We start from the raw sequence: 25,965 nt of genomic DNA on the forward strand, positions 1-25,965 counted from the left end.
AACCCGGATCTTCACGGGTCACATGTGATAATGAAGAACTATAATAGTGAAGATACCAGGTGTTCGCGAAAAGGTGAGCGTATCCTGACCCTCCGGTCTCATCCGTCACAAACACATGCAAAGGCAAGTGAATTGTTCACATGAAAATACATGGGAACATATGGCACGTGTCAAAACGGGGAATTGCACCGGCCATGTATAATCACGCCTATGTCAAGAACCAGCGGTCGGCGTGTGTCAATGATTACAATAGTATTCTGAGGACACACCACGCCTCTCCGTCATGCAACGGGCAATCTATAACCACAAGTATCCAGGGCATAACTGAACTATGTCATCAAAGTTTAATTCCCGGTTCTGACATTTGTACCCACATTATCAACCACTGTTTTTTTTTCATGTTAGACTAAACTTACCATCCGAGCTTGAGGTAATGGTATCACGACCAATGACCTCGGTAGCTGTTCCAATGACAGCAATACCCCCTTGTTACGCATTTAACTACACGTTACTTCTACCCAGAGCCGTGCAGTAACACTCCATTATATACACCTTGGAAAAAGTAAAACACCGCCATTTTGTGTCTACGTCAGACATAGATATCAGTTTACGATTTTTAGTAATGTCTGCAAAGCCACCAATACCTGCTGACTTGGTTCAAGAATCCTGTATATTCTCAGGTGATCCAATGTCATTCAAGCAGATGAAGCAGTTGGAAGGGTAGTCAAAGAACTATTGTCACAGATCCCTTACAGAGTATCCCATGAGATAATCGATTTTGGTTTCACTATTTCAAAATATGAAGGATTTGACTCTCATAAGGAAATTGATACAGGCTCTGTGTTATAAATGTTATATTTGGGATAACTTTTGAGTTATCCAAGTTTTGAGTCCCGTCCCGAAAAAAGTACGAGAATCTGAACGTGTTATCCAAAATATAACAGTTGTTACAACTGACTACTTTCTAAATGGCATTGTGTGTTCATAGGCTCTGTGTTATTAAACTTATATTTAATGGGACATGCATGTTTACAAGCGGTGCTGAACATTGTTCCGGGTGCATATAAGTACAGTAAAGTACGTTTATAACGAACACGCTTATAGCGAACTGACGGATATAACGAACCGATTTTTTGTCCCGACTATTTGCTATAGTTATGCTGTATATATGCTTATAACGAACTACGGTTATAACAAACTAAAGTTAGTGGTCCCTTTGAGTTCGTTATAACCGTAGTTTACCGTAGTAGTCATCCCAGCACATCCAAGGCTACCCTGAGACTTTCATAGACTGAAGGGCCAGGGTGTGACACATATGTCGCTCGACCCCATGACCTTCTGGTTGAAGCATGTTTGGGAAGGCTCCAGACGGAAACGTTTTCAAAATATGCTTTACTGGCTATATTGAGCAAAGTGAATGATGTGCGTTGTTTTACGCCACTCTTAAGCAGTATTACAGCAATACCACGCTGGGGGAACCAAGAAAGTTGCGCACAGAGGGGAATCGAACCAGGTCTCCGGCGCACATTACCCACTGGGCTACCCCGCCGCCTCCCTTCATAAACGTCTGTCGCTAATACTGCTCAGAAAACCGAATAGAAGGGGCGTACGCGGCGGTTGGCTGAGAGTATGAGTATTAAAACAAATGTTTTGTATACTGTTTATTGATTAGGTTTAAAATACGTTCAAGTTTCATGTGTTTTATTGACTATGTATCATATCAAACTAACCTAAAAAAACATGTACATTTCATATTCCCAATTCTCAGGTTATCTGTCATTAGACTAAACATGCTTTCCATGACCATGATAGTGTTTGATATTCATCTGTATTGTCTTATAAACAGACACGCCATTTAATGTAAAAACAAACCTAATGTATACATCATTTGAGTACAATGCAACTCCATTAATCCGACCGATACCATCCCCGATGGAATCGTCCCAATTAACGAATCAATGCTATACATATATATTAATGTCCATAAGTATTTATATAGATGTTAAAACATAATTCCGAGGAATGAGAAGGTTCCACTGGACTAAATGTTTGGCCGTACCTTTATTCCGAGCACGGAGACCACTGCATCAGGTCTTGCTCCGCGTTTTTAAAACCCACTACTAAACTATTCGAGACTTAGCATGGAGTTAGATCCCGTTAAGGAAATAGAGGAAGCTGGTAGAGGCTGGGTCGCCTACACCGGAACCAGCGGTAAGCTGTGTCTAGAGGCCCCACCAGGCGGCGCCTCCGACCTTCACCTTCAAGGCGGAAGTAGGTGGAGTTGTAGAAAAAATACTTCAAATCACTACGCATGCGCACAGCAGTGCGGAAAGGTGGTATTCCTTGGAGTTGGGTGAGGTTGGACAGTTTCCTGGCCGAACTGATTCTTTTGCCGCCTTGCTTGTCTATAGTCATCTTCCAATACACTTTCCCTGTGAAGGGATCAATTGAAAGATTAGATGCATATTACATATATTCAGAAAACTGTGTCTGAGGGGGGTATTCATGTTAAACTACGGCACATTATCTCAGTGGGCTAGCACTATGAAAACGGCATTAGTCCGGACTAGCACAAAAAGCAAGACACACACACGCATGGACGCACGCACGCAGGCACGCACGCACGCAGGCACGCACGCACTGAGTGATTAGTATTTACATGGAAACAAAGCCACACACTTGGAGCTCTAACAAAGCTACCAACAGTACTCATCGTGGCTACAATCCCAAGTTTTGCGTGTACATGTACGGCTCATTGAGCATGCATGTATCGCTAATACTCAGAATCGTAGAAGGGTCTCTGTTTTTAGCAGAGCTCTCTTGTGATTATGGAAAGTATTTTTTCCACTTTTGTTGTCTGGATCAAGCATGGAAGGAACGTACATGTATTTTAGCTCGGCAGAGAAGATTTAAACAGGAATCATATGTTCCATTTTCTTGATTTTTAGGATTTGGGGTCCCGTGAACCAAATGATCAAACATTAAATGCAAATGTTGAAATAATAAAACCAAGGACCAAACTAGACCACCGGGCAAAAAAAGAATACGTTTGAAAAATCGATTTAGACCAAAAATTATAAAAACGCTGTCAAAACGTACTTGTCTGAAAACAGTCGCCGCAACGCGGCAAACCTGAGGTCGACTAACACAACTATGACACCTGTATCAAATACATCACCATCAAGTAATCGTTTCATTTTTAGCCACATCAAACATGGGTGTATACTTTCCTCTGCCCGGCAGTTTACATGAATGAATTAATATACCTCGAGTGAAGTAGCAGGTGTTGTCGTTGTCAAGGTAGAAGGCGGCATCTAGTCGCCTGGTCGGTAGCTGCAGTACCTCTGAGAATAACACAGGACCCTTGTAGAATCTGAACCTGGTCAGGCTAACGTCGTATGTGTAGATGTAGCTCACGTTACCCTGGAGACAACAGGCACGATTCCATCAGACAGACATACAGACAGACAGAGGTATTCGCTATAAGGCCTTTAGCCCAAAATACAGATTTAATGTTTATGCGTAGGCATTTACAAACATGTATCCTAATTTCTAGCATTGATAATTTTATAGACATATAACGGAAATAAAACCAATGTTATAGATGGCGTCATGGTTTACATTTTGTAAAGGACTGGAAAACATTAGAGAACATTAAAAAGCATGTTATAAATACTAAAGGTATCCTGAATAAATATACATCAGTCTACGCGTGGATGAGTGAGTGAGTGAGTATGGTTTTGCGCCACTTTTACCAATATTCCAGCAATATCACGGCGGGGGACACTAGAAATGCGCTTCACACATTGTACCCATGTCGGGGATCGAACCCGTGTCTTCGGTGTGACAAGTGTACGCTTTAACCACTAGGCTATCCACGAGTGGATGAGAGAATGTTGTATTTCGGTACAATCAGCAATATTCCAGCTACTACATAACCTAACATTCATTGGTCAAGTCCATACCGTAAAAAGATAGGTGAATGTTGTCTTGGGGCCACGCCCTCCTGTCGCCAGGGTTAGGGTTATGGTAGTGTCTACTGATGAGGGGGCGTCTGGGAACACAGAGCTGATGACACGTGGGTAACCAGGGATAACCCCGCGACGCCCAAACAGGTACACATAGTTACCTGAAATAGCAGGACATGTATTTGAAAAAATGATGACACTATGTGAGCGAGTGTGTAAGTATGGTTTTACGCAGCATATAACAATATTTCAGCAATATGACGGCGGGGTCACCATAAATGGGATTCACACGTGGTACCGGGAATCGAACTCGGGTCTTTGGCATGACGAGCGAACGTTTGTTACCACTAGGCTACCCCACGGTCCGACTGTGTGACAACTGGGAAGAAATTCCCTTTGATATCCCAAGGAAATAATCCTAACCTGAGGATAAACGTACGAGAGTTCAACTCAGTGAATGGGTTATCGTTGTATAGGGCTGCAGTCAGCAGTATTCCAGTGTTAACACTGTGTTCTCTAAATGGTCTCGGTTGGACCAGACAAACCAGTGCTCAAAGAAACAGCAACTAATTACACCATCGGAGCAAGATGCCAAGCAGGGAACAAAGCCTGATCGGCCGATCCCTTTAATAGTCCTCTGTGTCCCACAGAAGATCTCAATTCAATTTGTTTGTTTGTTGTTTAACACCGCACAGCAAAATTCCAGCTATATGACGGCGGTCTGTAAATAATCGAGTCTGGACCGGACAATCCAATGATTAATATCATGACCATCGATCCACGCAATTGAGATCGATGATATACATCAACCAAGTCAGCGAGCTCAGTTCAAAGCTATATTGACATTATTTTTGACGCTGCTATTTAATTGATGCCTTCAGCGTGTCAACACCCCTCTGGATCTTCAAAATACTATATACCGGTAACTATGGTGTTATCTATTAATTTAAGGGACTGAAAAGAATGGAGATCACTATGATAATAATTTGTGTTTCTGACAATGGTGCATTTACTCGCAAACCGTACAGAAACAGTGTGATGTTAATGAGAATTAATCAAAGTCTGCTATTTTCGTCCGTTCACGTTATACGTGCAATAGATCCCCATGACTCTAGCTATCGAAATCGTTCTCCGTATATGTCTATGAGTGCATTTACCTCTAAAACCATACATCTTCCCATCAGCTCCAAGAGTGACGGAGTCGATCCTTCCGCTACAGATGTCAGGGTCAAGGGATGCAGTAGGCGTAGTTGTACGTGCTGGTGGAGACGGGGTTGTCGTGACAATACTGCGAGGGGGACCTGCGGACATTCGTTATATGTAAATTAAAAATGCCAATGTCCAAAATTTGTCAGAAGGATCCAACGCGATAAAGGCAGACGTTCCTCAGACTAATTCTACGGAATCAAGATCAGGTAGCAGTATTAGCTCCTCGTGCTGAAATTACCTTTGTAAAATCATGGCACACACGCAATATAGAGTCTGGATGCCCCTGGCGTCTGTACACTCTTACCATTGAGAGCTTGGATACTCCTGGTAGCTGTACACTCACCGTAGAGAGCTTGGATACCCCTGATAGCTGTACACTCACTATAGAGAGTCTGAATGCCCCTGGTAGCTGTACACACACCATAGAGAGCCTGAATGTCCCTGGTAGCTGTACACTCACCATAGAGAGCCTGAATGACCCTGGTAGCTGTACACTCACAATAGAGAGCCCGAATGCCCCTGATAGCTGTACACTCACAATAGAGAGCCCGAATGCCCCTGGTAGCTGTACACTCACAATAGAGAGCCCGAATGCCCCTGGTAGCTGTACACTCACAATAGAGAGCCTGAATGCCCCTGGTAGCTGTACACTCACCGTAGAGAGCCTGAATGCCCCTGGTAGCTGGACACTCACCATAGAGAGCCTGAATGCCCCTGATAGCTGTACACTCACCGTAGAGAGCCTGAATGCCCCTGGTAGCTGTACACTCACCATAGAGAGCCTGGATGCCCCTGATAGCTGTACACTCACCATAGAGAGCCTGAATGCCCCTGGTAGCTGTACACTCACCGTAGAGAGCCTGAATGCCCCTGGTAGCTGTACACTCACCATAGAGAGCCTAAATACGCCTGATAGCAGTACACTTACCGTAGAGAGTCTGAATACCCCTGGTAGCTGTACACTCACCGTAGAGAGACTGCATGCCCCTTGTAGCTGTACACTCACCGTAGAGAGTCTGAATGCCCCTGGTAGCTGTACACTCACCGTAGAGAGCATGAATGCCCCTGGTAGCTGTACACTCACCGTAGAGAGCCTGAATGCCCCTGGGAGCTGTACACTTACCGTAGAGAGCCTGAATACCCCTGGTAGCAGTACACTCACCGTAGAGAGTCTGAATGCCCCTGGTAGCTGTACACTCACAATAGAGAGCCCGAATGCCCCTGGTAGCTGTACACTCACAATAGAGAGCCTGAATGCCCCTGGTAGCTGTACACTCACCGTAGAGAGCCTGAATGCCCCTGGTAGCTGGACACTCACAATAGAGAGCCTGAATGCCCGTGATAGCTGTACACTCACCGTAGACAGCCTGAATGCCCCTGGTAGCTTGACACTCACCATAGAGAGCCTGGATGCCCCTGATAGCTGTACACTCACCATAGAGAGCCTGAATGCCCCTGGTAGCTGTACACTCACCGTAGAGAGCCTAAATGCCCCTGGTAGCTGTACACTCACCATAGAGAGCCTGAATACCCCTGATAGCAGTACACTTACCGTAGAGAGTCTGAATACCCAGGGTAGCTGTACACTCACCGTAGAGAGACTGCATGCCCCTTGTAGCTGTACACTCACCGTAGAGAGTCTGAATGCCCCTGGTAGCTGTACACTCACCGTAGAGAGCCTGAATGCCCCTGGGAGCTGTACACTTACCGTAGAGAGCCTGAATACCCCTGGTAGCAGTACACTCACCGTAGAGAGTCTGAATACCCCTGGTAGCTGTACACTCACCGTAGAGAGTTTGGATACCCCTGGTAGCTGTACACTCACCGCAGAGAGACTGAATACCCCTGGTAGCTGTACACTCACCGTAGAGAGTCTGAAAGCCCCTGGTAGCTGTACACTCACCGTCGAGAGTTTGGATTACCCGGTAGCTGTACACTCACCGTAGAGAGTTTGGATACCCCTGGTAGCTGTACACTCACCGTAGAGAGTCTGAATGCCCCTGGTAGCTGTACACTCACCGTAGAGAGTTAGGATACCCCTGGTAGGTGTACACTCACCGTAGAGAGTCTGAATGCCCCTGGTAGCTGTACACTCACCGTAGAGAGTTTGGATTACCCTGGTAGCTGTACACTCACCGTAGAGAGTTTGGATACCCCTGGTAGCTGTACACTCACCGTAGAGAGTTTGGATACCCCTGGTAGCTGTACACTCACCGTAGAGAGTCTGAATGCCCCTGGTAGCTGTACACTCACCGTAGAGAGTTTGGATTACCCTGGTAGCTGTACACTCACCGTAGAGAGTTTGGATACCCCTGGTAGCTGTACACTCACCGTAGAGAGTCTGAATGCCCCTGGTAGCTGTACACTCACCGTAGAGAGTTTGGATTACCCTGGTAGCTGTACACTCACCGTAGAGAGTTTGGATACCCCTGGTACCTGTACACTCACCGTAGAGAGTTTGGACACCCCTGGTAGCTGTACGCTCACCGTAGAGAGTCTGAATGCACCTGGTAGCTGTACACTCACCGTAGAGAGTTTTGATTACCCTGGTAGCTGTACACTCACCGTAGAGAGTTTGCATACCCCTGGTAGCTGTACACTCACCGTAGAGAGTCTGAATGCCCCTGGTAGCTGTACACTCACCGTAGAGAGTTTGGATTACCCTGGTAGCTGTACACTCACCGTAGAGAGTTTGGATACCCCTGGTAGCTGTACACTCACCGTAGAGAGTCTGAATGCCCCTGGTAGCTGTACACTCACCGTAGAGAGACTGAATGCCCCTGGTAGCTGTACACACACCGTAGAGAGTCTGAATGCCCCTGGTAGCTGTACACTCACCGTAGAGAGTCTGAATGCCCCTGGTAGCTGTACACTCAACGTAGAGAGTCTGAAAGTCCCTGGTAGCTGTACACTCACCGTCGAGAGTCTGAATGCCCCTGGTGTGTGTACACTCACCGTAGAGAGCTTGGATACCCCTGGTAGCTGTACACTCACCGTAGAGAGCCTGAATGCCCCTGATAGCTGTACACTCACCGTCGAGAGTCTGAATGCCCCTGGTAGCTGTACACTCACCGTAGAAGGCTTGGATACCCCTGGTAGCTGTACACTCACCGTAGAGAGCCTGAATGCCCCTGATAGCTGTACACTCACCGTAGAGAGCCTGAATGCCCCTGGTGTTTGTACACTCACCATAGAGGGCCTGAATGCCCCTGGTAGCTGTACACTCACCGTAGAGAGCCTGAATGCCCCTGGTAGCTGTACACTCACCATAGAGAGCTTGGATACCCCTGATAGCTGTACACTCACCGTAGAGAGCCTGAATGCCCCTGATAGCTGTACACACACCGTAGAGAGTCTGAATGCCCCTGATAGCTGTACACTCATCGTAGAGAGCCTGAATGCCCCTGATAGCTGTACACTCACCGTCGAGAGTCTGAATGCCCCTGGTAGCTGTACACTCACCGTAGAGAGCCTGAATGCCCCTGATAGCTGTACACTCACCGTCGAGAGTCTGAATGCCCCTGGTAGCTGTACACTCACCGTAGAGAGCTTGGATACCCCTGGTAGCTGTACACTCACCGTAGAGAGCCTGAATGCCCCTGATAGCTGTACACTCACCATAGAGGGCCTGAATGCCCCTGGTAGCTGTACACTCACCGTAGAGAGCCTGAATGCCCCTGGTAGCTGTACACACACCATAGAGAGCTTGGATACCCCTGATAGCTGTACTCTCACCGTAGAGAGCCTGAATGCCCCTGATAGCTGTACACTCACCATAGAGAGCCTGAATGCCCCTGGTAGCTGTACACTCACCGTAGAGAGTTTGGATACCCCTGGTAGCTGTACACTCACCGTAGAGAGTTTGGATACCCCTGGTAGCTGTACACTCACCGTAGAGAGTCTGAATGCCCCTGGTAGCTGTACACTCACCGTAGAGTGTCTGAATGCCCCTGGCGTCTGTACACTCTTACCGTAGAGAGCTTGGATACCCCTGATAGCTGGACACTCACCATAGAGAGCCTGAATACCCCTGATAGCTGTACACTCACCGTAGAGAGCTTGGATACCCCTGATAGGTGTACACTCACCGTAGAGAGCCTGAATGCCCCTGATAGCTGTACACTCACCATAGAGAGCCTGAATGCCCCTGGTAGCTGTACACTCACCGTAGAGAGCTTGGATACCCCTGATAGCTGGACACTCACCATAGAGAGCTTGGATACCCCTGATAGCTGTACACTCACCGTCGAGAGCCTGAATGCCCCTGGTAGCTGTACACTCACCGTCGAGAGCCTGAATGCCCCTGGTAGCTGTACACTCACCGTAGAGAGCCTGAATGCCCCTGGTAGCTGTACACTCACCGTAGAGAGCCTGAATGCCCCTGGTTCCTGTACACTCACCGTAGAGAGCTTGGATATCCCTGATAGCTGTACACTCACCGTAGAGAGCCTGAATGCCCCTGGTAGCTGTACACTCACCGTAGAGAGCTTGGATACCCCTGATGTCTGTATACTCTCACCATAGAGAGCCTGAATGCCCCTGATAGCTGGACACTCGCCGTAGAGAGCTTGGATACCCCTGCTAGCTGTACTCTCACCATAGAGAGACTGCATGCCCCTTGTAGCTGTACACTCACCGTAGAGAGTCTGAATGCCCCTGGTAGCTGTACACCCACCGTAGAGAGACTGAATGCCCCTGGTAGCTGTACACTCACCGTAGAGAGTCTGAATGCCCCTGGTAGCTGTACACTCACCATAGAGAGCTTGGATACCCCTGATAGCTGTACACTCTCCATAGAGAGCTTGGATACCCCTGATAGCTGTACAATCACCATAGAGAGCCTGAATGCCCCTGGTAGCTGTACACTCACCGTAGAGAGCCCGAATGCCCCTGGTAGCTGTACACTCACCGTAGAGAGCTGAATACCCCTGATGTCTGTATACTCTCACCATAGAGAGCCTGAATGCCCCTGATAGCTGGACACTCGCCGTAGAGAGCTTGGATACCCCTGCTAGCTGTACACTCACCGTAGAGAGCTTGGATACCCCTGGTAGCTGTACACTCACCGTAGAGAGTCTGAATGCCCCTGGTAGCTGTACACTCACCGTAGAGAGACTGAATGCCCCTGGTAGCTGTACAATCACCATAGAGAGCCTGAATGCCCCTGGTAGCTGTACACTCACCATAGAGAGCCTGAATGTCCCTGGTAGCTGTACACTCACCGTGGAGAGCCTGAATGCCCCTGGTAGCTGTACACTCACCGTAGAGAGCCTGAATGCCCCTGGTACCTGTACACTCACCGTAGAGAGCTTGGATACCCCTGATAGCTGTACACTCACCGTAGAGAGCTTGGATACCCCTGATAGCTGGACACTCACCGTAGAGAGTCTGAATAACCCTGGTAGCTGTACACTCATCGTAGAGAGCTTGGATACCCCTGATGTCTGTATACTCTCACCGTAGAGAGCCTGAATGCCCCTGGTAGCTGTACACTCACCGTAGAGAGCTTGGATACCCCTGATGTCTGTATACTCTCACCATAGAGAGCCTGAATGCCCCTGGTAGCTGTACACTCACCGTAGAGAGCTTGGATACCCCTGATGTCTGTATACTCTCACCGTAGAGAGCCTGAATGCCCCTGATAGCTGGACACTCGCCGTAGAGAGCTTGGATACTCCTGCTAGCTGTACTCTCACCATAGAGAGCTTGGATACCCGTGATAGCTGGATACTCACTGTAGAGAGCTTGGATACCCCTGGTAGCTGGATATTCACCGTAGAGAGCTTGGATGCCCCTGGTAGCTGCACAGTCACCATAGAGAGCTTGTATACCCCTGATAGCTAGACAGTCACCGTAGAGAGTGTGAATGCCCCTGGTAGCTGGATACTCACCGTAGAGAGCTTGGATACCCCTGATGTCGTCCTGTGTGAGCGGACTGTCTGTACACTGTCGCACCCATGGCCACATGATGGCGCCCTTCTCCCTGGAATGTTGTAGACCGAGACTGTGCCCAATCTCATGGACGCCAACACAGAATATGTCCTCTCCTGAAGATAGAAATTGTACAAACATTTCATGGATAAGTAATGGATTCTTTCGGCGAAAAAACTGCTCGATCCGGTATATGTTGACACAGTGAGCATTCGTCTGATATTCCACCTACTGTTTGGTATGTTTCCCTCGGTCGTCCACGGCTCGTCATCGTCAAAGTGGACATCGCCGTTGAGACCACGTCTGCTGTCACCTGGGAAGTACGCATGCGCCAAAGTGTTTCCTTTTCCGTCAAATGGTGCCCTGTCTCCATGGTAACCGCTGTTGAACTGGATGACGATGTCGACGTTACAGTGGGGCAGTTGGGTGAAGGTCAGAGAACTGACGTCGGACCATATCTATAGTAGACAGGTAGATATACACCCACTCATTAGACAGTGAACGCGTAAGTAGCATTTTGACAGAAACAATGATTATGCATAGATGATAATGATGTGAGAGAAATAAATAAATGCTCTGGGTGAGATAAATATAACACTGGACCACAACAAAACGAATCTTGTTCGTTCTGATCTTCCCTGCCTTGCCTATCATGGTGTTACTAATGATATCAAATTTCTAGATGCAGTTTAGTTTGAAGACTGTTGTAACGCTGCGAACGCTTTGTAGAGCTTTTCATGATAAGCGTTGTCATTGATAGACTTCAAACTTCTGTCTCCAACATATGAGTCAGTAAAGCGTATTGGTCCTGCAAATCTTCAAGACCTGACTTCAAAATATGGTCCTGCGAACCAACGTCGTTCAACCGATCAACTTCTCCTTGATGTTCATGTCTATCAAATGTCAACTAAAACGCTTTCACTTCATCAGCTGCATCTCTGAATTCCCTCCCACTGACCCTGAAAACTGCTCCCTCTCTTTCTGCTTTTAAATCTGGATGGAAAACTTAAAATAATAAAGACAGTCCAAATGACAAATGTCAGCTATTGGGCGGCATGGTGGCCAAGTCGTTTTAAGCTTCAGCAGAGCAAGAAAACCTTGGTCGTGGGTTTCATTCCAGGTTCGGCCTAAAAATGTTTCCAGGTTTGTCAGAACCATGCCCATGCTCGTGGGTTTCTCCACTGTGGAAGACGTCTACGACCTGTATCAGTTCGAGCTTCGATATAACTGAACTACAGTAACCTTGCCCCAGTGTAGAATCGCTTCCCATGACCTGTGTTTGAAACATGCGTCGACGAAGCTAGATCGGGTGGTCAAACCCATTTGCTGGGTTTATTGCGACTTATCGCGATCGTCAGACTCAATTACATGGATCGATGCTCATGCTTTAGCCACTGCTTTTACTCGCCCATATTCAAGCATATTGGCTTTACTACGGCGTTAAACGACATTCACACACCGAAACCAAACTCACGCACTCGATAATTTACGTAGACACCACATAGGCATGCAAGATGTACAACCTTTAACTTGCAATACGCTTTACCTTAAACTTGCAATACGCTTTACCTTAACCATGCAATACGCTTGAACTTAAACATGCAAGACATTTTACCTTAAACATGCAAACCACTTTACCTTTAATATGCAATAGGCTTTACCTTAAATATGCAATACGCTGGAACTTAAACATGCAAGACGTTATACCTTAAACATGCAATATGCTTTACCTTAAATATGCAATATGCTTTACCTTCAACATGCAATACGCTTTACCTTAAACATGCAATACGCTTTCCCTTAAACACGCAATACGCTTTAGCTTAACCATGCAATACCTTTTAACTTAAACATGCAATACGCTTGACCTTAAACATACAATATGCTTTACCTTAAACGTGCAATACGCTTTACCTTAAACTTGCCATACGCTTTACCTTAAACATGTAATACGCTTTACCTTAAACATGCAATACGCTTGACCTTAAACATGCAAGACGTATTACCTTAAACATACAAGACGTATTACCTTAAACGCTTTGGCCAGCACCCGGTCAACTCCGGAATGTGTTGTGTCGGGTGCGAGCGGGTATGTTCTCACGCAGTACGTCAGGTTTGTATGCTTCCATCGAGTATCTATGGCAATGTTTACGGACGTTATTAATAGGTATTACATCATCTACATCACACACTGATTGCTTTAACATAAACATATGTTTATTGTGACGTACTTCACAATGCAGCTCCGATATAAGTGAATCATGAAGTATAGAGATTTGCGGTGATGAGGTGATTTGCGGTCATAGACGTATTCTGGAATTAACAATATGTAAAAAAAAAAAACATACGAAAAAAAAGAAAAAGCTTAAAAGGCAATGTGACATAAAATAATTCAATAATTGCTGGTTATCGAGCAGTTTTTTCATGTCTTTATGTGTACTACTTTCCTGGGGCGTGTAGTTAAGGCGTTGGCTCGTCACGCCGAAGATTCTGGCTCAATTCCCAACATCCATGTTTTGGTGTCCCCGTTCGATATATTGCTGATGAATATTGCTAAAAGCGGAGTACAATCACACTCACTCACTCAATCAATCTGCTACTGTCTGTGCTATCACGTCTCCAACTACTATAACTGCAACCTCATCTACCTCAAATACTGTCTCTCCATCGTGCTAGGGGCGGTGGGATTGCCTAGTGGTTATAACCTTCGCTCGTCACGCCGAAGACCCGGGTACGATTCCCGACATGGGTACAATGTGTGAAGCCAATTTCTGGTGTCTCCCGCCGTGATATTTCTGGAATACTTCTAAAAGCGGCGTAAAACCATGCTCACTCTATTTGTTTGTTTGTTTGTTTGTTGTTTAACGGGGGCACGGGTGGCCCAGTCGTCTAAGGCGCCGCAATTCGCTGTGCAGAGTTGCGTCCCTTGAGCACGCCAGAAACCTATGATTGCGGGTTCGAATTCCGGTTCACCCCGATTATGTTTCTAGGTTTGTCAGCACCATACCCGTGCTCGTGGGTTTTACCGAAGTGGTAAACGTCGAAGACTTGCATCACTTCTGGCTCACACGCCATGATATAACTGGAATACTGTTAAAATCGGCGTTAAACCCAACTCACTCACTCAATGTTGTTTAACGCTGCACATATGGTGGCGATCTATAAACAAGAGTCTGGATCAGACAATCCAGTGATTGACATTATGAGTATCGATCTACGCAATTGGGATATGATGACATGCATCAACCAAGTCAGCGAGCCTGACCACCCGATCCCGTGAGACGCCCCATGCGACCAACATGGCTTGCTAAAGACCAATTCTAACCCGGATCTTCACGGGAATCTGCTGTTCTCCCGCTGTTCACTAGATCTCTGTATGGTTGCAATACTGCCTATGTAACTTGTTATACTTTCCGTTCTGGTTTGTCTGGTCCAGATTCGATTATTTCCAGATGTGTTATAGTTGACTACGGCATTAGACAACATTCACTCATGCACTCACTAATGACAGTAATAGGCCGACGATTTATACGACCACTCCTTCTACTCGACAATTAAGGTCAACAAGTTAGGTACATTATTACATTATACCGCCATTTCTAATGACGAGTGGGGCGGTTGGGTAGCCTAGTGGTTAAAGCGTTCGCTCGTCACGCCGAAGACCCGGGTTCGATTCCCGACATGGGTACAATGTGTGAAGCCCATTTCTGGTGTCCCCCGCCGTGATATTGCTGGAATATTGCTAAAAGCGGCGTAAAACCATACTCACTCACTCACTCTAATGACGAGTTTGACTTAAAGATGTGTATACGTATCTATGGAGTACTGTTATGTACTTTGTCATGTGACTGAGAGGATGAAGAAAGTGTGAAAACACGAGGATACAAGAACGCGACATTTGATGGGTCATGGCATTTCCGCACTTTCAACATATTTGTGTGTTTACGAAAGGTCGAGGTCGCACAAACCGAGGACGCGATGTTGCCCTTGAAGGGGGGCCGAGAGGACACATTGCTTTATTACCCTGCGTCAAGATTGTATCAAGTAGTAGAATATCTTGTGGTCAGTACGGATGACTGTCTACGGCACTGACCCGTGATTTCAGGGTACGATGATGCACAGTCAGCCAGGTTACTGCTCAGAGTGGACCGTGATGGTCAACCATCTACACCATCTGTGACAGTCAACCATCTACACCATCTATGACAGTCAACCATCTACACCATCTATGATAGTCAACCATCTATACCATCTATGAAAGTCAACCATCTACACCATCCATGATAGTCAACCATCTACACCATCCATGACAGTCAACCATCTACACCATCCATGACAGTCAACCATCTACACCATCCATGATAGTCAACCATCTATACCATCTATGACAGTCAACCATCTACACCATCTATGACAGTCAACCATCTACACCATCCATGACAGTCAACCATCTACACCATCTATGATAGTCAACCATCTATACCATCTATGAAAGTCAACCATCTACACCATCTATGATAGTCAACCATCTACACCATCCATGACAGTCAACCATCTACACCATCTATGATAGTCAACCATCTATACCATCTATGATAGTCAACCATCTACACCATCCATGACAGTCAACCATCTATACCATCTATGATAGTCAACCATCTACACCATCCATGATAGTCAACCATCTATACCATCCATGATAGTCAACCATCTATACCATCCATGATAGTCAACCATGTATACCGACCATTGATGGTCAACCATATCTATACCATCTCTGCTGGTCCACTATCTATAATATCCATGATAGTCAACCATCTATACCATCCATGATAGTCAACCATCTACACCATCCACGATGGTCAACCATCTATACCATCCATGACAGTCAACCATCTACACAATCCACGATGGTCAACCATCTACACCATCCATGATAGTCAACCATCTACACCATCCATGATAGTCAACCATCTATACCATCCATTATGGTCAACCATCTACACCATCCACGATGGTCAACCATCTACACCATCCATGATAGTCAAACATCTATACCATCCATGACAGTCAACCATCTATACCATCCATTATGGTCAACCATCTACACCATCCACGATGGTCAACCATCTACACCATCCATGATAGTCAAACATCTATACCATCCATGACAGTCAACCATCTATACCATCCATTATGGTCAACCATCTACACCATCCACGATGGTCAACCATCTATACCATCCACGATAGTCAACCATCTACACCATCCATGATAGTCAACCATCTATACCATCCATGATAGTCAACCATCTACACCATCCATGATAGTCAACCATCTACACCATCTATGATAGTCAACCATCTACACCATCCATGATAGTCAACCATCTATACCATCCATTATGGTCAACCATCTACACCATCCACGATGGTCAACCATCTATACCATCCATGGTAGTCAACCATGTATACCACCCATTGATGGTCAACCATATCTATACCATCTCTGCTGGTCCACTATCTATACCATCCATGATAGTCAACCATCTATACCATCCATTAAGGTCAACCATCTACACCATCCATGATAGTCAACCATCTATACCATCCACGATGGTCAACCATCTATACCATCCATGATAGTCAACCATCTATACCATCCATTATGGTCAACCATCTACACCATCCACGATGGTCAACCATCTATACCATCCACGATAGTCAACCATCTACACCATCCATGATAGTCAAACATCTATACCATCCATGATAGTCAACCATCTATACCATCCATGATAGTCAACCATCTATACCATCCATGATAGTCAACCATCTACACCATCCATGATAGTCAACCATCTATACCATCCATGATAGTCAACCATCTATACCATCCACGATGGTCAACCATCTATACCATCCACGATAGTCAACCATCTATACCATCCACGATGGTCAACCATCTATATCATCCATGAAAGTCAACCATCTATACCATCCATGATAGTCAACCATCTACACCATCCACGATGGTCAACCATCTATACCATCCATGATAGTCAACCATCTACACCATCCATGATAGTCAACCATCTATACCATCCATATTAGTCAACCATCTACACCACCCACGATAGTCAACCATCTATACCATCCATGATAGTCAACCATCTGTACCATCCATGATAGTCAACCATCTATACCATCCATGATAGTCAACCATGTATACCGACCATTGATGGTCAACCATATCTATACCATCTCTGCTGGTCCACTATCTATAATATCCATGATAGTCAACAATCTATACCATCCATGACAGTCAACCATCTGTACCATCCATGACAGTCAACCATATATACCATTCTTGATAGTCAACATCTATACCATCCATGATAGTAAAACATCTATACCATCCATCACTAATTTTTAAGTGAGTGAGTGGGTTGTGTTTAATACAACTTTTACTTTTTTAAGAGTATTCCAGTTATATAATCGCGTGTCAACTTAATGTGGGAGGAAATTGATGGTCTTAGATGTTTACAGCTTTGGTGAAACCAACAAGCACGGGCAGGGTGCTGACAAACCTAGAAACATAATCAGAGCGAACAGGGATTCGGGCCCACAATCATAGTTTTGTGTGGTGGCTAAAGGCGCAACTCGGTACAGCGAATTGCAGCACCGAGACGACTGTCCCACCCGTGCCCCATGTTTGTTGAGAGACGATATCCAAGAGGTCATTTGTACGTCACATATATACGAGATTGCGTTATATTAATATGAAGAAAAGAAAATTCTATACGTACCATCTAGGACATAGCGCTTTATTCTCGATGATGTCACAACGAACCGGATTATGTCGGGCACGCCACACCGCTTCCGGTTTATCATGTTGAGGGTTTCCGGATTGAGACGACCTGCAACAAGGCATTGAAACCTCGTCAGTCGACCCGGACCCAACAAAAGCGTGACAGTCAGACAGATAGTCACATAGTCATAATAACTAATGTCTTGGTTCCTAGCTTCCACTGCAGGCCCGTAGGACCAAGGGGGCTAGGGGTGGGGATGGGATGGGGTGGGGTCGGGAATGGGGGTGGGGTGGGTCGTATATTCCATGCAATATTATCATTGCAAAGGATTAAACGATATATGAATATTCTTTATCCTGCTTTGAATATATAATACACGCACATAACTAGGGGACATTACGAATTCCCTTCCCTTGATTTACCCAAATGAACCAGATATAAAAGAAACCAGTGAGCCCTCCAAATCTGTTTCATAGTTAGATCTTTGCATGAATATTCAAAGTTACAAAACTCTCCCTACTTCATGACAAGAGGGATAACTTCAACTTTCCAATTATCAGCTTTCCCTTTCTGTCGAGCAATATTCCTGCAGCTCCAGACCTTGGTATCTACATGTCACACCTTTTAAGGTACAACCGAGCATGCATACCACGATTTCAAAGAGCGTCATACGACTCTCGATCAGAAGTTGTTTGATTAAGGACACAATGCCTCAGTAAAGCTTTCCAAAAGTTTTATGGTAGACATGTGGAGGACATTTCTAGGGGAACAATTGACATGCCTTCGCATGTGCCACGGGTGGCTGGATACGTTCACCTTTTCGCGAACACCTGGTATCATCACTGTTTGATAGTGATTCATAAACACATAGCCATGACAAAGTCGGAATCGCACACTTGACTCTTCTTTCGGCAGAGATTTCTTAAGAAATATTTAAATGGTTTTGTCTCTTTATTTAGTCAGCCTTACCGATGATAATTCGAGATATTCAAGAAATGCGGTCATTCTAAGATTCATGTATGTTTTCCTACATGTTCCTACATGTCTCGTTACCCCTACCTCTATTGAGAATTTTATAAGACTTATGTCAGCAGAAAACGAACAAATTATAAAAGGCTTAGGTAAACTTCTCTCCCAAGTCATGAACATCGAACGGAAACACAGCGTTAAACGGTAAATCATTATTAAATCTACTCAGCATGCAGATATATATACATGTACAGTATATTTCCATTGTATTATCCATGGGCCGGTGTCCTGGAGTACCGAATAAATTTGTCTGTCTGTCTGTCATGTAGGTTTTCCATATCTTACCCATGTAAGTTTTAGAGCTAGACTATTAAAAACTCGTCATTGAATTTATTGTTCCAATGACGTAACGTTACGAATTTATGACGTCATGAACAATGTGACGTCAGATTAGATCGCCTATCCAACCAGCTTTGAGAATTAGTAAAGTGCAACTATCAGAGAGTTATTGTACCCTTATGTGTATCAGTTATATATACATTACTTACCTGTAAGCTGAAGATGCGCGCGTCGCTGAAACTCTGCTATGGCATCATGGAATGAACCAGGAAGCCATGGAAACTGTGTCATCAGGTAACCATAGTGATAGAGGTAGTTCTTGGCGAAATAGAAAAGGGAAAATTGTTCACCTTTATTCAACAAATACAAATATGAGTTTTTACAGACACGGAATATCATGGACACTTTAAGACTGGCAAGGCAAGGGAGTTACATGTAACTGACTTAAAGTGAAAGTCCAGTTTCCATCCTTGCCGAACCAGGCTGGAATTTCTAGGCTCGATCGTAGCGCCACCAGTGGCTATTACGAGTTATGTCCCTCCCGTTGACCAATCAGATACTACCCTCATATAACCTGCATTTGCTTCAAACAAAATGGCGGCGCCCAGTCAATACGATCTGATCGATAATCAAAATCTATATTGAGATAAAATGCTACGTACATCAAAGCACGTGAGCACAATGATTAAAAACATGAAACGATTTGGAAAATAGCTGCTGACGCCGAGTTGTCGGTACACATTCTTTGTAAAACGGATGTCGATTTCGTTGCGCAACTCGTTAGTCCAGCCAAAATATAACTCTATAATTCCAGCCTAGTTCGGCAAGGGTGGAAACTGGACTTTTAAAGTTAAACACCCTTGCCACGGGAACATGAACAATACTCGAACAAAAATACAAGTAACAGCTGCAGTTTTTGCAGTGACATGCAATTATCGGGGAAGTAGCATACTGTGCATTAAATCGTTAAAAACTAAACAGTCATTACTGTCTGACAATACTGGCAATATCAGGGAAGCATTTACGAACATTTCACAAACAGAAATTAAACATTATTCACGCTCAGTAAATTGATCCATGTGAAGTATTTACCGACAGATTGCTATAAGGAAATAACTCACCACTACTCGAAAATAATCCGCTGCGGTTATGCTAATTTCTGTGTTTATGTCATATATCGAAAAACACATAAATATCCCCAAAAGGAGCAAACTGTTATGCGACATCTTTGCCGTCGTGTTTTTCTCCTGAAAATGAACCGTTATGCGAGAGATGGTAAATGTTTACTTCGGCCAAACTAAAGGATGAGCGTTTCTTTTCTTTAACTCAAATTGACAATTACTTCGTACAAAGTAAACCCACTTATTCACTGGTATGTGTGTTCTGTTCATCATTAGCTCTCAACGGAAGTACCGTACATCTATAATCAAATACAAGGGGCCAATTAAACCGTTACGCGGTGACTTTACCCACAAGGAATGACAATCTATCGCTTTAAAGCTGGTTTCGTTCAACTGTGTTGATACTCAGAGCAAGCCCGAGTTTTGTCCGGACACATTGTAAATGGTTGTGAGAACTGTATTCCCTTCTCTTCCAGCACCTTACGTCCACCTGGGTACTATACGTCACGGATTCTGCTGATCAGCCATAATCATTTTCCTCGTTACTGGTGTGATAAATGAATGCATTAAAAACCCCTGCAACCTTTTGAAACCAACGATTCGAATTATTTTACTTGGTTGGCTTATTTTTATGACGTGATATGCATTTATTATCTCATAACAATGATACTAGTATTCATAGTACTACAAGTAGTAGTAGTTGTTATTGCTGCTATAATTATTATTATCATTCTTCTTCTTATTATTTAATTACATAAATAATAATAATGATAATAACAAAAACAATAATAATAATAAGAGCAACAACAACAACAACAACAACAATAATAATAATAAGAAGAAGAACAACAATAATAATAATAAGAGCAACAACAACAGCAACAATAAGAAGAAGAGCAGCAACAACAACAACAACAACAATAATAATAATAAAAATAAAAATAATAATAACAACAACAATAATAATAATAACTAACAATACTGACACAAGGTGGAGCTGGTCGTATAATACCACTAATTATTATTACTACTACACAAACACCCGGTGTCAAAATTATGAGATTTTCCTTTGTGCCTCTCCGTTTTCTGTCACAGATAGCCAAACTGGGTACTCCCTGACTAAGATGAGTAAGCATTTTTAAATATCACCTAGGCTTGAGTTGAAAGGTGACACAACAATCTCCACAATTTACTGAACACTTAGTAAAGGTGTCGGTATTCCTAAAGTTAGTTTGAACTTTACACACGTGGCCTTGCTTTATCCATTGTTGAGGTTTATCTAAAAAGGTCGAACGGATAATGGATTCGCTTTTCAGTTAGACAATGTCGAGTTACTTTCAACACATAACGTGGGTATGGTTAATATAAACGTAACAATGCTTATTTACATTCTACTGACCATGTTCATGTGATAGCATTGGAATGTTTTAAATCTTCAACGGTTGACCTGACCTATCTCATTTGAATGTGTCTCATACTGTTGATTTCGTGGGTGTTACAGTGAGAGGTATAGTGAGTGAGTGAGTAGGGTTTAACGCGGATTTTAACAGTATTCCAGTTATATCGAGACGTGTCAGCTTAATGTGGGAGGAAAGCCCGAAGTGATGCAGGTCTCAGACGTTTACCACTTCGGTGAAACCCACGAGCACGGGTATGGTGCTAACAAACCTAGAAACATAATCGCGGCGAACCGGGATTCGAACCCACATTCATAGGTTTCTGGCGTGCCCAAGGGACGCAACTCGGCACAGCGACTCGAGACGATTGGGCCACCCCTGCCCCACTGTGAGAGGTATAATTAAGTCGATCTGTTTATACTCATTACGATATCGTGGTATTCAAAGGCTTACCTCTTGTTGTTGTCGTTTGCTGATGAAATGTGTTTTTTTGGTATATTTAAGAAATAAACGAGTGGGAGTTGTTTATGATACAATAGAACAATGAAACACCGCAGGGAGAATAAATCACGAGGGGCGCAGTACGATACATTTGGTCTAGATTATTCTCCCTGAAGTGTTCGATAAACAACTCCCACACGTCGATTATTTCTTAAATATAACAAAAAACACATTTCATATATTTGAAACAATTTTGTCAAGATATATAGTGTCTATTCATAACATATATATCTAAACAAGTCCATAAATGTTCAAGACTCCGAGGCTTTACTTATATACTTCAGTGTGAAAGACTGAGTACAAGAGTTGCCTCCCCTTAAATTGTCTCCCTTTATCGTAAGTGTCACGCCCGTACACAATCTATTGAAGTTCTTTTAACGTTAGTTCCGCATTGACAAGTCAAATAATGGCAGACGATCATTTATCGAGTTAATATCACTTCTTGACGTTTGTTATTCTCTCGAAAATGTTATGAACGTTATAAAACTGTAAATTTCTGATTGAACTCTTCAATCGAGACTATTCGTTTCGCAAAGCGCCATGTTGGTTACTTAACCAGCGTGTATTCTTTCGCTTCCAACAACGGTCTTCTAGTTTTCAAGAATATTTTTTGTTAAAGTTGATTTTGTATAAAATCATACCGAACTGTATGTTAAAGAATTTTCATGACCCTTTATATTTTGTGATACTTTTGTTTATGTTTTTAAGATTGTGCAAACACGAAACTACTTTTAAGTCGCAAATACAAGAGGTGGTGAACCCTAAGGTAGGGAGAATTTACGTTTCAAGGTTTTACAATTGTAATGAAATAATTTAATGTTTCTGTAGAACGACACAAAAAGTATCTTATATATAGGATAGTCCGTGTGTCTCGTGAAATATCATGTTTCTCTCATCTCGTGACAGGGAAAAAGGAGATATTTTCACTCGTGGCTTCTCCACTCGTGAAAATATCTCCTTTCCCCCGTCACTCGAGGAGAGAAACATGATATTATCGTGACACATGAAATGTCCTCCATTTCTTTCTATTTATCATGTAAAAGCATTGTCCTAACCCTTTCAGTTGTAATTAGTTATAAGCTGTCTTCAGTGTAAAATGTACTGATGACCACATTCAGTAGATTGTGACGTCATGGAAAGCGATGGCATCACAATGGTTTGCAAAGCATTATGGTGCAATTTTATTGCAGCGATATCTCCTAGTACGCATTATCTCACCCAATTGGTTAATAATTAACAAAGTGGATATCGCGTTATCAGTCATTCGAAACGACGGGGATGACGATATATTACGCGATAATGCCTGTAATAATTCGACCCCAATCATTTAAGAATTGACCTTCACTTTGTGTGAGTTCACACAAAGTAAAAGTCAATTCTTATAAAAAAAATTATCACAATTTCTTACCTCAAAGGATGTAGGCCAAGATCTAAACACATTTTTATTTAGTACGCGTGACTTCATGTTTACACTGACAGCCATACAACAACAAGCCAGATCGCGGAGTAAAATAGTTCCTCAAAAAGAGAGGTGACATGGGCGTATGGATGCACAACTTGAATTTCAGAAACATCTTACGCAGCACATGTGTTCAAATCATATCCTCATTAGATGAGGAAGGTCTGTAAAGAACTACCTCAGTAAGTCAGTCACAATGACAGCGCGTCGTAATACATTTACAGCAAGTACAAAACGTCTAAATGGCCGACACGATAAACGTGACGGGAGAGATTTCCGAAGTTGTTAATGAACCTGTGGCGGTTACATGTGTTAGTCATCATTGATCAACTGGCCGATCATTGAAAGGTGAATAAAGAAGCGTCAAACAGACACTAAGGTAAATTCATAGATTGCTGGAGACGGTCAATGTCAGCCTAGGCACGGATCGAGTCGATACTACGATAGTTTAGATGTGCATTTCATCGTTTGTTCATTAGGACGGGCCGTGGCAATGATATTCGTGAACAATCATGCAGTCACGCTCTCTGACATTTCTCAATGTATACTGAAACGCTGAGACCAAGAATAAAGGTTCTAAATGATCAGAAAGAACGCATATGTATGTTTTCGTGCTAGGGAATTCCCAGGGGTTTCCCCAGGAATGTGGAAGTAGTCCGTCAGTGTTTACGTCATTTCAAGAACACGGTCTCGTGAAAAACGTATGAACGTCAAATTGTGTCGTTCATACACTTATGAACTTCAGTTTCGCGGTCATGTGACCGACCTCTCGTCCAATGGAAAAGCCGTATATCGTGTAAACTTATAATAATTTATCAGATCGTCTTTAACGTTCAACCCTTATCAAGTGGCGCTAATGATGCCTCGTCAAGAAAGGTCAATATGCCTAAGCCTGATGCATTGTGCGTCTCTCTATGACAACTTAGTGTACAAACTCACCTCAGGCATGTCCGGTAGACCCAAATGTGCAAATCGATGTGCATGGCCATCTTCTATTTGGTCATGTAGGAAATGATGATAGCCTAATAATAGAAACGCGAGTACAGTAGGTGTCATAATCCCAGTAGCCATGCATTGTCTCCATCGACTGATAACCTCGGTCAACTCGGTGTTTTGTTATTGTGTCTGTGCTAACCTTTAAGGGCAGACGGACACACTTGACATCAAAGCTAAACATCACCCTGTACACACCAAAATGAACAAATCCTACTTTACTTCAAAAGAGTGACATTTAACCGTCTCTGACATGCGGCTACAACAATGCTGTAGCCAACAGAAGCTTAAATAAGTGGTAAGCTACACTGGCGGTTTAACGTCTTTGTCATGTTTCCATAACGTTTGTCTTTAATGAGGTGGGGTGAAATGGGGCTTTACGCCGCGTTCAGGATTATTCCATTTATAAGACGACGTGTGAGTGAGTGAGTATATTTGTTTTTTACGCCGCTTTTAGCAATACACAAGCAATATCATGGCGAGGACACCAGAAATGGGTTTCACACATTGTACCCATGTCGGGATTTGAACCCGGGTCTTTGGTGTGACGAGCGAACACTTTAACCACTAGGCTACCCGACCGACCCTTTAGGCGACGTGTGTGTATGTGTGTGTGCTTTCAGATATCTAACGCATTTTATCATAGATAATCCCTAGTATATATATTGACTCCGCGCTTGTTTCATCCCATTCGTGCGGAGCGGCAGGCAGCGTTTCCACAATTGTCATCTTTTAACGTCTTTTGGTGTGACACGGCCGGGAATCGAACCACCGACCTTCCGCTCTCCGACTAGACGCCCTTTCTATCCACTACACCCCGAAGGCTGTCTTCAGTTGTCAGTGTGTATAACTCTTAACTGTGACTCATTGTGTGTTGAGATGCATCTACGAAGACGTTGTAGATGCGACGTCATGGAAATTGTGACGTCATACAATGAGAAATAGCACCAAATTACGAAGAATAAATACCTAATACTAAATATGTCGGTATCAATGTTGTACATAATTCGCAACTGTTTCGATGGTCGGGGATTGTAGTGACTAGAATATGTTGATTCCGGGGGTTTGTTTGTTTGTTTGTTGTTTAACGCCGCACTCAGCAATATTTCAGCTATGTGACGGCGGTCTGTAAATAATCGAGTCTGGACCAGACAATCCAATGATTGACATCATGAGCATCGATCCACGCAATTGGGATCGATGACATGCATCAGTCAAGTCAGCGAGCCTGACCACCCGATCCCGTTGGTCGCCTCTTACGACAGGC

At 44.0% G+C, this 25,965-nt stretch overlaps 1 protein-coding gene across 2 annotated transcripts; it reads right to left on the minus strand.

The window, feature by feature from the left end:
- Positions 1-1,691: 1,691 nt before the first annotated feature.
- Positions 1,692-24,730, minus strand: LOC124116459 (matrix metalloproteinase-9-like). Of its 2 annotated transcripts, none has more exons than XM_048401050.1 (10): positions 24,645-24,730; positions 19,437-19,545; positions 17,917-18,027; positions 13,138-13,244; positions 11,341-11,566; positions 11,069-11,224; positions 5,126-5,269; positions 3,966-4,129; positions 3,267-3,423; positions 1,692-2,432 (listed from the first exon to the last, which is right to left on the minus strand). In XM_048401050.1, exons 1-10 carry the CDS (start codon positions 24,651-24,653, stop codon positions 2,158-2,160), a joined length of 1,458 nt encoding a protein of 485 aa, XP_048257007.1. In that variant the 5' UTR covers positions 24,654-24,730; the 3' UTR covers positions 1,692-2,157. The 2 variants fall into 2 exon arrangements, with proteins under 2 accessions (XP_048257007.1, XP_048257006.1); XM_048401049.1 differs by lacking the exon at positions 24,645-24,730 and adding an exon at positions 20,349-20,463.
- Positions 24,731-25,965: the final 1,235 nt, after the last annotated feature.

The sequence above is a fragment of the Haliotis rufescens genome, unplaced genomic scaffold (assembly GCF_023055435.1).
Source record: "Haliotis rufescens isolate VD_foot unplaced genomic scaffold, xgHalRufe1.0.p SCAF_21, whole genome shotgun sequence".
NCBI classification, from domain to species: Eukaryota; Metazoa; Mollusca; class Gastropoda; order Lepetellida; family Haliotidae; genus Haliotis; species Haliotis rufescens.

What these genes read in the sequence shown, in the direction of transcription:
- LOC124116459 (XM_048401049.1), bottom strand. Translation starts at nt 20,453, where the DNA reads ATGTCGCATAACAGTTTGCTCCTTTTGGGGATATTTATGTGTTTTTCG. An exon ending in AAAGCGCTATGTCCTAGATG is followed by an intron (nt 13,245 to 17,916) that starts GTACGTATAGAA and finishes ACATTGCCATAG; the next exon opens with ATACTCGATGGAAGCATACA. An exon ending in GGGTATCCAAGCTCTCTACG is followed by an intron (nt 5,270 to 11,068) that starts GTGAGTATCCAG and finishes GAATGTCCGCAG; the next exon opens with GTCCCCCTCGCAGTATTGTC.